Consider the following 18,354-nt stretch of genomic DNA (forward strand, 5'->3'; position numbering starts at 1 on the left):
TAGGTTTTCGATCGTGAATGGTGCACAAAAATTGTTTGTTAAAGTTGTCGAATGGTTGGTAACGACTTACGTCGAAAAGCATCATTAGATTGTTAGACACAACATCATGTACATATACTCTTATGCCAAGGAGTAGTGATCACTTTTCAGAAGGAAATATTCTGTAGCGATGCTATTATTTTTATTGTGACATTCTTAACGGCCCGTCAACACTTGAAAGATCATTAGGGCTATCAACCGAACAGCACACAGAGCTCAGTAAAGGAAATAACATTTAACAAAAAGGTACAAGACAAATACTTAAAATCTCAAATGGATATACCATCAAAAATGATTAAAATCGTTCGTCATGGTCTATTATAAAGACCAACACCTTTCCGATAACCTAGAATTTTACAAATCTCAACAGTTTCAAAAAAGGGTCATTATACTTGAAACGTTGCGATAAAAAAAATCTTGAGTAGTCAATGCAGTCCAATAAAAAATGCTTAACGGTGAATGGCTCATCACATCCTATACACCGAGGGTTTTATTCGCCTTTCAACATATACGAATGCGCAAGGTTTATCATGGCCCATCCGAAGACGAGCAAGGACAACTATATCTCGGTGGTTATCTCTATAGCATGGAGACCACTCACTGATGATAGGATTTACGGAGTGCAATTTATTGTCTGTAACTATGTGTACATGTGTATGTGTAAATATAACTTCATCAGACTGTGTATTATTGTCTGTAACTATGTGTACGTGTGTATGTGTAAATATAACTTCATCAGACTGTGTATTATTGTCTGTAACTATGTGTACGTGTGTATGTGTAAATATAACTTCATCAGACTGTGTATTATTGTCTGTAACTATGTGTACGTGTGTATGTGTAAATATAACTTCATCAGACTGTGTATTATTGTCTGTAACTATGTGTACATGTGTATGTGTAAATATAACTTCATCAGACTGTGTATTATTGTCTGTAACTATGTGTACATGTGTATGTGTAAATATAACTTCATCAGACTGTGTATTATTGTCTGTAACTATGTGTACATGTGTATGTGTAAATATAACTTCATCAGACTGTGTATTATTGTCTGTAACTATGTGTACGTGTGTATGTGTAAATATAACTTCATCAGACTGTGTATTATTGTCTGTAACTATGTGTACGTGTGTATGTGTAAATATAACTTCATCAGACTGTGTATTATTGTCTGTAACTATGTGTACATGTGTATGTGTAAATATAACTTCATCAGACTGTGTATTATTGTCTGTAACTATGTGTACATGTGTATGTGTAAATATAACTTCATCAGACTGTGTATTATTGTCTGTAACTATGTGTACGTGTGTATGTGTAAATATAACTTCATCAGACTGTGTATTATTGTCTGTAACTATGTGTACGTGTGTATGTGTAAATATAACTTCATCAGACTGTGTATTATTGTCTGTAACTATGTGTACGTGTGTATGTGTAAATATAACTTCATCAGACTGTGTATTATTGTCTGTAACTATGTGTACGTGTGTATGTGTAAATATAACTTCATCAGACTGTGTATTATTGTCTGTAACTATGTGTACGTGTGTATGTGTAAATATAACTTCATCAGACTGTGTATTATTGTCTGTAACTATGTGTACGTGTGTATGTGTAAATATAACTTCATCAGACTGTGTATTATTGTCTGTAACTATGTGTACGTGTGTATGTGTAAATATAACTTCATCAGACTGTGTATTATTGTCTGTAACTATGTGTACGTGTGTATGTGTAAATATAACTTCATCAGACTGTGTATTATTGTCTCTAACTATGTGTACGTGTGTATGTGTAAATATAACTTCATCAGACTGTGTATTATTGTCTGTAACTATGTGTACGTGTGTATGTGTAAATATAACTTCATCAGACTGTGTATTATTGTCTGTAACTATGTGTACATGTGTATGTGTAAATATAACTTCATCAGACTGTGTATTATTGTCTGTAACTATGTGTACGTGTGTATGTGTAAATATAACTTTATCAGACTGTGTATTATTGATGGATGATTGAGATATAGAACGAGAAAGATAACTGATGCGAGAGGTTACATCGCCATGATGATAAAGAGACGGAGAAAAAACCAACAGTCCACACACTATCATCCCTTCAAATAATTTTGCTTTGAAATGAAACAAATTGGGTACTTAAGTATAGGAAAACCAATATTGTAGATCCCATATGCAGTAGAATAACGAAAAGGTACATGGGCGTATTTAGGGACCAAGGAGAACCTACATAGGCATTTTTAGCAAACATCCTCCCATTTCCTCTAAAAATTAACATGATAAACTTTCTCTGTAAAAATTCAGAGACGCCTGCCTATTTATCAAAAAATGGGTTCTTTTGTCTCTGGACATGAAACACATGGAGATCAGAAGGAAAGAAATTTAGATATAATCTAAGACATTGATGTGGACACTTTTTTCAGAACAAAGTACAGTGTACGATGTTATGTGTTGTTCTTCCAGAACCATGCAAACAATAACAAATCGATACGTAATTATATAATAATATTAATCTTTATGTTTAAGACACAATGATCTGATCTGAGTACATCTTTTCTTAATTGGAAGATATGACCAAACGGGAATATCGTTTAAACTTTAACTGTCTGAAGATAAATTGGATGAATTGACTGGAGTTACCTCCCTTTAACAAACGTTAAGTAAGCATTTCATTGAGTTTAATTACTATTAAATTGTCGCTGTCGAGTTGAGTTTTTCTCAGAGTAAACAATTAAATTCAAACAAGTACAGAAATAACAAATTAGGGTCATATGTGACATAAAGATATCATAATTACAACGTTAGATCGGTCACAAACAATACAATGTGAAGAAACATAAAGTTACGGAATTGTTTGGGCATAAGTCATTGATAATCAATACTTCGGTTGTAAAATAATTGATACATATATTATGCCAAAATAGAGTGGACACGGACTTAATAAAAAAAAACAGAAATAATGCAAGACAGCAAATAATCCTACCAGTACAATAGAAATAATCTGCCAACAAGCAAACTAATGAGCACCAAAATTGTACAGCTTCATGTCGCACAAAGAAATTGAATGTTTCTCAACGAGATTACTATGGCAACCATTAAACTTCATATTTTTTAACCCTTCTGTTACGAGTTTGTCAGTCAGTTGACTACTGAATATCGATGTGATATGTAAATACAAGTAACCTGACTTAGGGATACAGGTAAAACTCTCTTAGTGACCTCAATAAGTAACATTTTCCTTGTGAATATGAAAATAAATTTACATTGGAGTTTTATTATTATTATTTTTTGTTTACATATTTTTAATGATTTAAAAAACGGACTATATTTTTTCGCGTATTGCGAAATTATAAAGAGTGAGCAGTGTCCGTGAAAAGCCTAGTCATAGTCCCCGTTTTATATTTGTTCTAAACACCTGTAATTTGACTATTTTGTTTGCGGAAATGTAATAAATAGAACATCTAGAAGTGTCTCCATTAATAACAAATATCTTTCACAATTTTGTCTAATATTCCAGTATCTTTCACGAGAGCGTAGCAGTTATCCTCAATGTCTCAAGTTCACTGATCTGGCTACAGAAATTACGTTTGCAGCCAATGATTACTCGTATTTCATTTGGAGATTTGTTCCAAATCTGGCTATCTGACACTACAGAATTAGTTCCATCAAATTTAGCACGGGCATTTGGAATTTGTAAAAATGTGTTTAAGGCTGGATGTTTTAGACGTTATCAGCCCAACAGGTTACATAAACAGTCATGTACAAGGTGGTTCACTACTTATATACCATTATACCATTCTCATATTGATTATCTAATGGCGGCCAGCGTAATACAATAAACATATGAACAGAGATAGTGTGACAGGGACCATTTAAGATCGATCGTATTGCCTGCTTTTGAGCTTTGGAATGTTCTTGAGATCATCCACGCCTAACATTTTAAGCAATATATAAGGTATGTGTGTTACTGTTGCTTCTTTAAACTTTTCTCATTAAAGTGTTGATGCAAAGTATACAATTAAATGAACTGATTAATGACGTCACGTTGTTTGCGACACGACAGCTGTCGTGAACGGTTGACGAGAGTCGCATAAGTATATATCAAATCTTATTTTTCGTCATTATGGTTTTAAATATATAGGGTTTACATATGGACAAAACTTTTGGACGAATACATGTATTGGTGTGTGTTTAACGACAGTGAAATCTCCACAAGTAATGCTGTTCCCTATTTACAAGGATTTAGGCCCGTCTCTATGAACACAGGTATGTTCTGTTTATAGGAGCGGGTATCCGGAGAGCAATGTTATGAAAATGTGACATAGGTTCCAAATGTGCAAAATTGTACCCTGTTTTGGAAATGTAAACAAATTTGCTATCAATACACAGAACAATATCAAACAACCTGAACCTCAGTGTCCACCTAAATAATTTCAACGAGAAATTCACAAAATACCTCACGGAGATACTGCCACAAGGTCAGGCCATGACTTGGTGGAATCGTTCTTTTTTTAATCAAATCATGAAAGATTATCAGGTGGACAGTATTTTTGAATGGTTTACACAATACTCCTCCTGGAAATATTTATTTGGTATCATATGTATGTTATAATGAGGTTGCTCTTCGCGAAATCAGGTGCTGGCGTTAATATTCCTCCATATCCCTGTCACGTGACTTAACGCAAAGTGCATCTGAAATCAAAACGTCACTATACTATCAGGGCGATGCATATCAACTATATCGGTGTGAAGGAGACCTGTATTGGATAGGTAAGGATGAAATTAAGACTTCGAAGTAAATCTGGTGTATGTTGAAAGATACAATACTGAGAGGCAGTATGGTTGGTGACGTCAAAGTGATGAAAACCACGCACATAAAAACACTCAAGAAAATTCAAGAACCACTCTATAGTGGCATTGCACTAAAACCCCATAGCACAGCAAAAAATGGCACGTCACCGAATCTTCTGTTCGTCAGACAACGACACAACAAAATGAAACGCAACGACATATACAAAATTTCTCTACGGGACCACTGTGACAAGATTTGAGAAGCTTGCACAATGTAATCTTTGTCTAAACCCTGTGGTAAACGTTTTTGTCGTTAACAGTTCATATCTATCACGATAATTCTTCCCAGACCAGACCTTGAAAGTTGTTTACCAGTCGTGGAACCAAATTGATACGGGGAGAATTTGGAAGACGTGGGTAAGACACACTGACACATCGGGGAAGGGATTACATCAACTCTGTAATATATACGACACAGTGATTCCAGCGAGATTGACTAATTATCTGAGGTTCAACACTTTGGTATCAAAAACGTAGACAGCCAGTTCACGCCCCGGCTAATATGTGTGAATTAATCGGACCGGGATGTCAGTAAAACACCACAATGGAGTATGTATCGACGGCTGCTCGGAATCAGTGTCTATATACGGTCTTCCTTTTTACTATTTTCTAGCGAACCTATTTATTTGAAACTAAACGAAAGTATTAAACCAAACTTTCGTCGAAGATTGCTCTGATTAAATAAAGTTAAAACGGTCTTGCAATAGCTAAAGGATGTCACGAAAATAAATCCTTAAAAGGAAATAATAGACATGAATGATAAGAATACTGCTTTCTGTACAGAAGGGGCGAGATACAATGTTTGGCCTCAGAAGACATTGAAGGAAGGACTCATTGAAAGGACTTAATGGTTAGATTTCGTTATTGTTTCCCATGCGCTTGGTTTCGGGTACGCATTGTAATGTTTCAAGTTAGACTCTACAAAATTATAACACCCTCTGACAGAAATTAAGAAAGAGTATCAGTTTCAAACTAACGCTAGTCGACACTCGTGTTAACCTGCCGTTTTGATGTTATTTCTTACTATGTCTGGTTATGTAATTAGCCAAAATTGTATTTGCCACCCATGTTTCAATTCTTTCTTTGTAAAATAAATTTGAATTACCCTGAATATAATATTGCATGCGCAAAGGCATTGTTCACAGTCTCCGAACGATTATGATATGAATTAGTGTGGCGTCGCTCCTTTTTTATTTTACTTTTTTGACGTTGTTAATAAAATGGTTCTGCAAACTATAACATATGTTTTTTTCACTTTAGAGATGAATATCTAACCATTTAGAGGCTTTAATTAGGGAATAAATCAAGTGTTAAATGCTTATATACCATTATCTGATCCAAGGTTAATTTGACATACCCGGGTATCAATACAGAATAAGTCTAACTAGCTTACAAAGAGCCCCGCAAAGTTATCTCCCTAACTTTCAGTCACCGAGGTTTTCCGTAGCCTTTGCCTGCCGCTATTTTGATAATTTGACTAGTAGCACAGCTCGGAATATACACAAGCACTTGACGTTCTTCAAAACTTTTCAACTAAAATAGGCCCTTAGTGTCACTGAGGAGTCTTAGAAGGAGACTAACCAGCTTCATGATGCAGTTTTGATCAATGTTTGGTCATTCTGTGTCTTACTATTAATTTATATAAAAGATGTTTTTTCATATGTGTTTCTTTTGCACGTTCTTTCAAATGTGTTTTACAAACCGGTCGCAATCGTCGATTTCAGACCGACGTAAAAAAAATAGCAAGACTTGTTGATAGAATTTGAGCTAAATTGGAGTGATATGAGAATGTGTGTTGTTTTACAAAATGGTTGCAGTGGTCGGAGACTTAAGGAGACCAAATATAACCTTTTGTATATATACATAATAGAAGCATCAGTTTTCACATCAGTGGCGGCAATGCCATCAGAAATGTACATTTTAGGTTAGCGACCAAGTTGTATTTCTAACTGACCAGAACACCTTGTCGATACTATCTCGGATAACAGCTACATCTCCGGTTAAATAGGAGAAAGAATTTTAAATGTTTGTTGTTGCAGAAACTTAAAATTTCGCAATCACATGGCAAAACGGAAGCCGAAGTTGCTATGTCTTACTCTTGAAAATAAAACAAGTTGATGACAACATACCTTGTACAAAGTCCCAATCAAGCTTGACAAAGAGTGTGAAATGGTTTTTGTCTTTTAAACAGCGGTCATCTTGAATTCCAGACCGACCCAAAACATTTGACTAGGTTAGTATGCTTTTAGAATCATCATTCTAGGCAAGCTGGTACTAAAGACGACATATGGAAAAATAAAAAGTGTAAAGCCTGCGGACGAAATACGATTGTTACAAGTCATTTTGGTCGTTCAACCTTTAAAAAGTGTTGAAACGGGGACAATTATACTACAAACGTGTCAGTGAAATCCTATGATATAAAGGCATACGTAAAATCCTTCAACGCAAAGGTTACTTGATACAGTGAAGTGCTAATAATGATACAGTATGCCTTATATTAGAAACGTTTGTCTCTAACCCATAACAACCATCGCTCGAAGTTTTATCTACATCCAATATTTTCATCAGTGGAAGGTTAGAGATTCAAATATTCCATCAATTCTGACAATATTTTTCCTTTTATGACTCACCAAACAGAGAAGATAATTTGATATACAGGTCATCCATAGTACAAATAGCCAATAACTTAGGTATGAACACTTCTCATTACGCCAACGTGACTTCAGACCTCATGTTTACGACCTCCTTTTAGTTGCTGGAAGAATTCTGTGTATAACTAACATATTTTGAAAATGCTGTAAATTTTTCTCCCATATGGTTCCCGTGTTTGCGGTTTCACTAAAATATGAATGTAAAAGGAATGCTACGAAACAGACAATAGGTTCCTTAATAAACAGTATTTCTAAGTGTCTTTACTTTTCTTTCTTTTTTCTTTTTTGAACTTTTATTTACATCCTCCTGAAAATACAATCATAATGAAAGTTAGTACTTTTCGAAAATAGGATATACGCAGCATTAAAAATACAGCCCTGGGTACCCACATAGAGAGTTATTCTGTTATAATATTTCAAAGCATGATACAAGAATTCTAAATGCTTGATATAAGTTGTTAACGTCGTATCATGGATACATATGCCATAGAAATGAGAGAATTAACACCATACATTATATTGATCCATCTCTTTTTCATTAGACTGGAAACCTATAGTGACTTGTGCATCGTTTAGGGAATATCTATATTTATTTTTTGAAAATTAATAGTGTTAGATTAGATTCTCCAAAACGAACATCATGTTTATTGACAAATTTATAAAATAAGAAACCAGAACCGGAACTCCAACATATGATCACATAATCCCTAGTCATGATTTTTTTCTTTGCTTCGAGTTATTTGAATCACTGAAGACTTTTACCAGCATCATAATTAGCGATTTTTTCAGGTTCCGTGTTTCTACATACAGAGCATATGAAGCCGCAGCGGTCACTAACAAGACCTGGCTTTTGTCGAGTAGATTTTTGTACGACTGTGTCCAGGCTATGATCTTTCAGCGTGATAAGACGCTATAAAACAACGATCGTTTGTGGGTTTTTTTTCGATGTATGACAATATCAGTGTCGTTAAGACCACTCTAGAGACAAATACATAAGGATACATAGATCCATATTGGTTTACGAGGTGTAATACCGCTTGGCCAATCCTACTCCAGATATATATGGCATTGCTTCGCTATCCTATAGAATGTATACGTTTTATTAGGAGTTTCAAATCTGAACATTACTTTTCCGTCAATAAATCCATGAGTTGTAAGAAAATGCTCACGCTTAATTGGTAATATTGTGTTTAACAACAATCTTGATAAATTTTGAATGCCTCCAACATACAAGTATATGCAAGCTATGAACAATCAAGACGTGGTATAGGCCTATGATCTTGATTTACGAACAATGCTAACATGTCAGCTATTTACAATAATATATCTTTTTTAGATTTAAAGTATTTTTTTTTGTCAATGAATCAGAAAATAGCATGGCTTAAGTTTAGTTGTTAACCTTTGTTGACATTCATACTATTGTCGTTCCTAGGTAATTACCTGTTTTGGTCGGCGATCGCGGGTAAACTTTTCGTTTGATATAAAACAAACAAAGGATTTAAAGGTGATATCCACCAGTATTACAGTCACTAAAGAGTGATAAAGAACAACTATATTATCTGAAACGGACAGAGGTATCAATAAATTATTACAACGCAAACTAAGTTACCAGTAGTTCGATAGTGTTAAAACTTCCTATATTCAATCATCGTGGTCATTTGAGAACAAAAATCTCCTTGAAGTGGGCTCGGTCCATTCTCATGACACCCAAAGAGGTAAGTCACGCTTTCTTGTCAAGCTATTGTTTCTGTGTTGTAGCGTAGTAGCAGAAACACTAATACCATTTTGTTCGTAGATCGTGTTCAAAGAATGTTCCATCGTTTGATCTCACGAAGAAACTTTGATAATACCTATTAATACAATGAAGAGAAAAGCAAATTACCTTCATAGCCAGCAGGATGATAGCGCTAGAGTGGTAGGCGCCGATGAGAGAGCCCATAACAGTATTCCGCCGGGATCCAAAAAGATTGGACACTTGTATGTTGGTGAGAAGAATAACCAACCCAGCAAGGGAAATTAAGCTAAAAGCCGGAATCACCAACCATGGGAAGGCTGAAATCAAACATTCCAGATATGAACAAGGATTTCAATTATTAAAAACGTAAACATTTTGCTCAACAACTTGCTTATAGATTGGGATTCAAGATACAACGTGTTGGGAACGAGGAAATATAACAGTTTACTCTTTTATCAATTAGCATATACAGTATGAAATAAAAAGCATTACCAAGGCATATATCAACATCTACGATTTACAGTTCAAACTGAAATATGTTATTAACTTACATGCGTTCGAGAATGTCATGACTAATGTTCCTATCGCAAATGTCAATCTGAAATAAAAAGAAATACAGTTTTCACTCGTGTGACATTATTGGTGATTACTACAAAGTACATTCAAATTAGTATGTCTTGATGTTTTGATTTTCAGCTGGCTTTTTTCACAAGACAAATGTGATAGCTGTTGTATACGCGAAAATCATCTCTTTACCCATGGTTACGGAGGCCAAAATCTGACCATTAAGATAGTTTGTACAAAAACATAAAATCATTTGGCAATACTAAACAGAAAGCAGGTGCTCATTTTTACATCGTGCCGATCTAGATAACCATCTCCAAGTAGGAACGGTAGCTCACATTGGTTTCTGGTTTTTTTTTTTTTTTTTTTATTAGCCAGCATTTGTTCATTATCGTTCCATCAAGCCGAGTTGGTTTCAAAACATAAGGTTTCCAGTTTATTAAAAAGTGAACTATGCCTTCGAAGGATAAAACATTGCAATCAAGAAATAAACAATTCAAAGGCAATTTCCGATATTTCCGTTGTTATGCTAATTCCCAGGGGCTATTTGATAACGAAAAAGTTCATCTTTTGTCATCTATCTTCGACAACAAGATGTCCGCATTCTATTGATCGGGATAAGTTACAGCTTCATATGGGTCAAACCCAATTGATATCCAATTAGGGTAGTACATTATTCATGTCTTCCCATTAAGCCTCGACCGTGTGTGGAAGTTATGTGACAGCATCCTTAGGAGCGATATGGCCGGTAGAACTAAACTAAAATCGGCAGAACGAAACTATAATCTATTAGAATAAATGCCACACTGGTTACATTAATCAGTGATACCTTTGTCATAGAACGCGTTTCCAATGGCGTATTCACTTAATTTGTGTGACTGTGCCATCGGTCAATATGATATGCAAAACAGTACAGATGGATAAATAAGCCTTTATCAAGCAGATGTTTTTTCCACGTTAAACAGCTACTTGTTGGAGGATGAGAACAGCTGCAGCTGCTGACTCCCAATAATTGTACATTAAAAGCAGACGTGTATGGGAATCACTTCAGCACCGAGTGCTTCCTGCATCATGTTTGGAAAGGGTAAGAAAATACTTCCTACTGAATTATTACCTTTTATATAAAAAAAAACAGTGGACGTAATTTACATGTAGTGATAACGGAACTACCGAATTCTAACCACATGACTAAGCTTCAATACTTTCAGGAAGTGCTGAATAGAAAGAAAGATTCTCGTTAAAACGATTGTTTCTCATTGGGAACTTTCATTACATGGAAAGCAATGCCCCTTTTAAGAAGAGAAACACTCCCAGAGTCAAAACAATAAATAGTCAAAGATATGCAGAAATACAGCTAGAGCAAAAATGCTATAGCAAACAGGTGTTCAAAGTCGATCGCAAACAGAAATTCAATTTATTTAACATTAAGCTAGTTACTGGTTAAGGTCAACAACGCTCATTATGTCCATCGCAAGTGATCTGAGCGCAAATGTACGATTATGCAATCACATCGAAATATCCTATTACTTTCATATCTTCGGTTAATAAATTTTAGAAAATCGCAATTTCACGTGTTCAGATTTCTCTGTCCTCGCAACGTTGTTATATAGACGGAGTTCATGGCGATGCAACAGCACTGTATGTAATATATATATGAACATCCACTGAGTTGGTCAAAATTGTCATGTAGTAAAAGCATTAAAGAACTAAAAATGATGTTTCAAATCTAATTTCATTCATTGATCGATCAACGTATGTTTGTTTAGTTAAGTTCATCTTGATACCGATATTTGGAATATAATTTGGAGTGGGCCATGAAACATGTATCGATGTTATACTATCGATTGATAAAACTACCCGGAAGACAAATTCTTGTGTTTACTCTGCAAACTCCAGGGTTAATTTTTATTCTATGTTAAAGAAGAAGTTAGGATGAACATAGAGTACAGACTGAATCTTTATCGCAGGGTTCAGGCAGACATCTAGTAATCGGCCAAAATGCTGTTATTGATTCCCGTGATTCATCAGCTAGTGATCAAATTCCTATTGTTTTCATTGTTGACAGAAACGCTTGGTTATATTCTCTTTGTACTTTTTCAGTCTCAGTGTTAATCTTTCATTTGATCATATACTCAACAAAAAAGAAACGCACAATTAAATTATGCGAACAATAGCTATGATATTTAAGGATTTGTACAAAACTTTATATCAATATAAATGGACACTTCTGTACACAATACGGTAGATAAAAAGTCTGTTTGACGTCACTCCTGTCGTCAGTAGTTACTCAAAGTGAAATACCCGCGAAAAACAAAATTATAATCGTATCATTGCACTACCGTAGCACCACCCATGACACGCTTCCTTCGACGCATCAAAAACCTATTCGGGCCATTTCTGCGCATGTCAAGACGCCCTTGCCGCCTCCGTCATGTTAAAGTTGGCATGGCACAAGGTCGGTGCGCAATTATTCTCTGAGCACGCAAGCGGTTCCTGGCAGTTTGGTCACTAATGGGTCTCCCATAAGTACGTAAGGTAGGTATGCAACGGACTCCTGACAGCAGTCTTGAATCTGTTGCGCAAATACGAAAATCGGATCACCCAGTCTTGTCATACGGTCGTTACACGAGGACGACCGCTCATGGCACAATCAGAAACTATCCTAGTCGCAAGAAAACCCGTATAAAGCCGATTAATTGTAAACGGGGCAACACCAATCTGCCGTGCGACAGCAGTTTGGCCTTGACCATCCATCAACATCGCAATTTCTCTACCCCTCTGGATTTACGTTAAGTGTGGCATCTCGGTCAACGGCGAAATTAAAATGCAAACTTGAAAAATGAATATCGCTGAACTTAGAGCATCCGTTGATTTTTTTTAAATCGAACTTCTTGATGTTACACCTGACCAAATATTCAATATTTCCTTACAACTAAGGTGTACTTCAGGGGGGAACTTTGTGCGTTCCTTTTTGTTGTGTATATTTAGCCCTCGTGTCTTGTTGACATCTCCGTATTTTTATCGTTGTTTTTTTACATGAAGGAAACGAAATCAGAAACTTGCAAACACACCACAAATTATCAATATCAAAAGCATTGATGAAAACGGAGGGGCGGCACATGTTCAAGATCATTGGAAATCATCAGACGTGTCTGATGCTCATTTGCTTGCCTGTTGGTTCCGTTGATGTATACCTTCTTCTCATTGGATGGCGTGACGAGACTAACTTAATTGGAAATGATTTACATGACGGGTATCTTCAATGACACAACTGACACTTACTTATCTAGTATTCCTTGTCGTTTTGTTTTTTTTTTTTTTGTTTTTTTTTTTGTTTTTTTTTGTTTTTTTGTAAATCTTTCTTCTGTTCAGATTTTACGTCTGTCCATCGATTTTGATATGGAATTAAGGTTATGTTGACAGGACAGTATAGTCCTCCTTGGTTAATTGTACCAATGCGCATATCGCGCACTCTACTGACTTTATCAAAACAATGTTCCTCGGCAGTCTTTACAAGGTAAAGGAATATACTTACAAGTCACAAAAACTGTAAATAACTTTTTCAATATTGTCACTTGATATCAGAGAAACCAAACTATAAACAGAAAAAAGTAAAATTTGATTTACATGTAAACAGTTAGGTCGCTCTACCTTGAGGAGCCACCTGACATTGGCTACGAGATATATTTATCAATGTATTAGGCAATAAATTCCTTTCTGTTATGAGAACAAACTTGTCAGTGTTAAGTGTGATATTTTTGTGCGGGATACTTGCTCAAGTGCTGTTTATCCCTACACGACTAGATGTTTGGATAAGAGATGGGCGCGCGTAGATATATCTCCACGCCGTGCTCTTTTTACTTAGGACTACAGTTGTAGATCGTCAGATATAATATATTACATTGTTGTTACAAAAGTGACCCTTAACGTTGACCTTCGTTACTTATTTATGGCGGTTGGTATACCTGAGCATTCTAGGCAAGTCTTCGCTAACCATTGCACTCCATCATTACACCTCAATACATTTTCAGCACATGTAGGCCTTCCTTGTCAAGCCGAGCCATGCTTTGGTTCCCAGAAATAACACGCTGTTCGTTATTGATTCTCAATGTCTGCAAGCATACACAGGCCAATCTGAGGAGTCTTTTGAGTAATTTTCAAATTGACTTTGTGTAGTTGACCATATATTTCCTCATCTGTTATACATATATATTGATAAGTCGCATACTGGTTGAAATTCAAAATCAATTCCTAGAATTCGAGTATAACACCCATCAACGTCCAGGTTTCAGGACCGTAGACTAAGGTAGGTTTTCACATTCGGTCTATGATCACAAAAATATAAGATGTAGAGCGTTTGCAGAGATAAAATATATATAATATAATTAGATATAAAATACGAATTTTGAAGAGAAAGAGCAACAGAACTGACAATAGACAGATCACAAATGTAGAAATATTGATGGTATAGCTGCATTGGTATATTCCAAGTGGGGAAGACTTTGAGTTCGGTCCACCAGTCGAGACTTACTCTAGTCTCTACGTTTTAATACAATCTTTTTATTCTGCTTGATGCTTTAGTCAGTTTACTTTAGTTTTGTTGCATGACAACATCACAGGCTCCTACAAAGACACTCACTCCATGTATGTACTCCTCTCGTCCGCATCGGTAGAGAGAGACCATCCTTCAGTAACCTTAAATGTTCACAGGATTCTAGACCTTACAAACCCAAATTAAGCCTGGACCGATGACCGTCAATATCTAGCCAGGTTTAGAACTTTATGTGTTATGGTGCTCGATGCCAATCAAAGACACATAATAAATCTATATCTGATTCCATTGTATAGTTTTCCTTGACAATAGCTCTATAAAACCTGTTTTCTTCCTCCCCAGCTACGATTAATCATACGTTTTGTAAATTGGAGCCGTGATTGTCGCGACAACTTTCAGTTATACCATTCATTTGAATATAATCAGTTTTGTCGTTTACAACTAATTCATAATCAGTTGGTCGGCCTCCATCACTTGTTCAACTCAATTTAGTTGATATTGCGTGATATATTCGTGAAATCAGTTGACAAGGTAACTTCTTTATGTATAGCAGCATATACCTAGAAGGTGATAAGCTACATCACGTCACGACAATCCGGGCAATTTATTTCAATAAAGTAAGAAATGGTTATGTTTTCAGCTGTGTTAGTATTTTGTATTTTTATACACAAGGTTGTCTACAGTTGTGCTTAGAAATTGAAAACAGGCGATTTATGTGGCGTTTTAAAGAAATTTCGCTAGTTGACTACATTTTTGATGACAAAGTTGACGGCATGATTCGGTTAATAGCGTCAACGATTTCAAGTCTTTCATTTTTCATTAATTCCCACCACAAATTACCGAGTTCAAATTTGTGAATTACGATTGCTGATCATTTCCCCGGACTTTTAGGACACGAATGTGAATAAGCTGGCTTTTTAACTTGAAAAAAGTCGTTGGGATGAAAATCGCAAAAAAAAAAAAAGAACGCAGACATCCTCTTTTTCAAACTTGAAAAGTATACTCAAACATTTCTCTTTCACTAGAAGTTGGTCAAATAAAAGATTAATACATTTTGGAACGTTTTCTCTGTGCAGTTGAAATCGCGTTAATTTAAAAAAAAATGACTTTGTAATGAAAGACTGACGCTTATTTCAGAAAACGTTACCGTGGAAAAAGCAAAATAAATGGATTATTACCCGTTTAATATATTCCGATGCCTGTAACGTTGAAAGTAGTGCAGCAACATGGCAATATTTGCTTTGCTTTTAATGTCTTGCTAAGATCGAACCTTTCAAAATGTCATCAGGAAAACATACTGGATTGTTTTTATTGCTAAGAGTAGTACATCCTTAAGTAGCGTTTTCTTGGGCCGTTATTGTCGCAGCTATTCTGAAAACTGTTCTGATGAGTTGATAATGCATGTAAACTCTAAGCCTGGTAACACAAATCAGAATTCCGTTAATATTTACCGATATATACTGAATTTAGATAATCGATCAATGTAATAAAAGTATCAACATGGCATCATAATCATAATTCAGATTCAAATTTCGTGTAACTTTGGCAAAACATGAACAAAAGAAAGTTTTACATCGAAACTCCTGAAAAAGTACAAGGAGAATGAAACCATGTGTTCCGGAAGGGTAAGAGTCTTCTGCTTCATCGACGACACACACCTTGTAAACATTGGTCAAGCCAAGTAAATAATGTCACTTTCTCAAATGATAGCAAGGTATGCAACAACCGAACCAACAGGCAAACTAACGAGCATCAAATACGTCAAGCTTCATGTTATTCGTCACACAAAGACATAAAATCATCCCAATGAGATTTCGTCGCCGACCTAAATCTCTCTCATAATTTTCATAATTTTCATCAGCCTGCAACTTTTGGGCCCTTACATGAAGAGTTTACGACTTCTTGCACGAAGAATCCTTGAATATTGAATCAACTATAACACGTAAATACCACAGGTTGGAGATGCAGTGGTCTTGCTATTCGGAAATGGAAAAGTCACATTAGGAAAATTGAAATCATCACGTTTATCGTACTTTGTGACATGCTTTGTTAATTTTTTTTTCAATAAATTCGGTATAAAAACAAAAACAAGTCAGCCAATACAGGGGCGCAGTAGGCTTCCATAGGTATGCTCATAGTCTGTTGAAAGATGTTACCACCAAACTCGACGGAGATGTTTTCAACTAGAAACTCGGATCCAATGTTTACGAATTATTGTTCAATAAAATCCGTAAGTATCTTGAAAATCACATTCCAATGGACAGGAGGGGTTTCACGATATATAGGACCATTCATGAAAAGCGCTCGTAGCTTAACATTTTGAATAGTGCTTAAATCACCAGTTACTATGTGCCTAGTAGGATCATAGTTATAAGTAGAGGTAGAACAAGAACAAGGCCACGGAGAACTAGTTCTAAGGTCATCTTCATTCAGTTGCTGCAGAGTTTGTTTGTAGTTGGAAAGTTTGGATGCAATGTGCTTGGAGTAACTATAGGAAATTACAGGGGTATTTCTGCTTTGAAAGTATGGTGGAATACTAGCCTGAACAGACTTCTGGTGTAAAATATTGCTGATGTTTATAGCATTCACTCCCTGCAAGCTACAAACTCGACATTTATGAATTGGTGAGTTGTTGGAGGATCACGTCCATCTATAAGGATAGGTTTTAAAGAGCATAATTTGTGATACATCAATAATTTGATGAAGTCCCCAAGCTAGTTTCCACAGGTCACCAGAAGCACTATTAGCCGAACCCACTGGAAGCTTTCGTAGCCCGGAGAGAGGAAGCGAATATAACGTATTTCGAACATGATAGACACCTAATCGTTTCTATATCCATTCGATTTTCAAACATGACCGTATATCCGCTAGATCTATTATAATGACTCTATCCATGAGTACGATTATTTCTAGTCTGAGGAGTGAATAAAGCCATAACGTTAATGTTACTGCATCCAGGACTGGATAAATGGCCTACAGAGTCCACACTGTCATTGAAGCTATATAGCGCAGCAGCGCCGAGCAGTCTGAAATAATGTTCCTCACGGTGTCTTCGGAATGCTATGCTCAGTGTGGGGTCATTTGCAAGGTGGTACTTTTTTTCTCTAAAATATGGACATTCATCGATAGTATAGAATGATCCGGGAGGTTGAAAGTTTGATAAAACCATTGATTCTATTCGCGGTTCTCTGCTGAACTGTAACCTTTCATGCTTTGTGTTAACCGTTCTTTTGTTATACCAGCATCTATACAGGGCACACTTAATACCATAAGCAATATGGAGGTCAAAATACAGTCTTGATAGCTTGCCGTAATCTGATAGTAAATTACGTAAGCTGCCGGCAAAAGCGTACAACAGACACGCAAGCAAACAACACTTTCGGTTGCAAATTTCGCATAAGGTACAGTATAGCCAAATAATGAATTAAACAACATCATAAAGCGGTTTAGTCTACATCGGAAGACGTTGTGAATTATATAACTTGGTTACAACTAAACATGCAATATAAAGAGTCCCACTTGGTATCTAATAAATGAAATAGAATTCTAATGGACACATCCAATGATGAAGCGGATTTCATCTTGGTCGCTCACGACCGAGTTTTGTACTAATATTATTATCTATTTTGACATGTCACGTTGCAGAATACTTGAATTTCTATGTCTGTATAAACTCCTTGTCTTCATGGGACACGGACAAGTAAATCTGTCATCTTCAGACCAAATATAAGACTTCTCTACATAGCAATCATTTGTGTGTGCAGCATAAAAAGGAGTTTCGACAGTTTGTATTGTCTTGATTTTCTACAATCGTACAAAATTATTGAGCATGTATCATGAAGCATGAATATAGGCTAGGGTTACATGGACCCCAATACTTGTGGAGTGATGTTCGTGTTGTCTTTGTTAAAGGATTAAAGGTTGTAAAACTTTGTCTTTAAA

At 35.8% G+C, this 18,354-nt stretch overlaps 1 protein-coding gene across 1 annotated transcript in view; it reads right to left on the reverse strand.

The window, feature by feature from the left end:
- The window catches only part of LOC132553666 (equilibrative nucleobase transporter 1-like), a 43,363-nt gene that overhangs the window by 13,809 nt on the left and 11,200 nt on the right, over positions 1-18,354 (reverse strand). Inside the window, exons 2-3 of the mRNA XM_060217926.1 lie at positions 9,848-9,894; positions 9,444-9,613 (exon numbers count right to left, since the gene is read on the reverse strand). Of these exons, the coding sequence (XP_060073909.1) occupies positions 9,444-9,613; positions 9,848-9,894 (217 nt within the window). The remainder of the gene's footprint in view (positions 1-9,443; positions 9,614-9,847; positions 9,895-18,354) is intronic.

The sequence above is a fragment of the Ylistrum balloti genome, unplaced genomic scaffold (assembly GCF_031769215.1).
Source record: "Ylistrum balloti isolate Yb309-2 unplaced genomic scaffold, AGI_CSIRO_Ybal_v1 Utg370344, whole genome shotgun sequence".
In the NCBI taxonomy this organism is placed as follows: domain Eukaryota; kingdom Metazoa; phylum Mollusca; class Bivalvia; order Pectinida; family Pectinidae; genus Ylistrum; species Ylistrum balloti.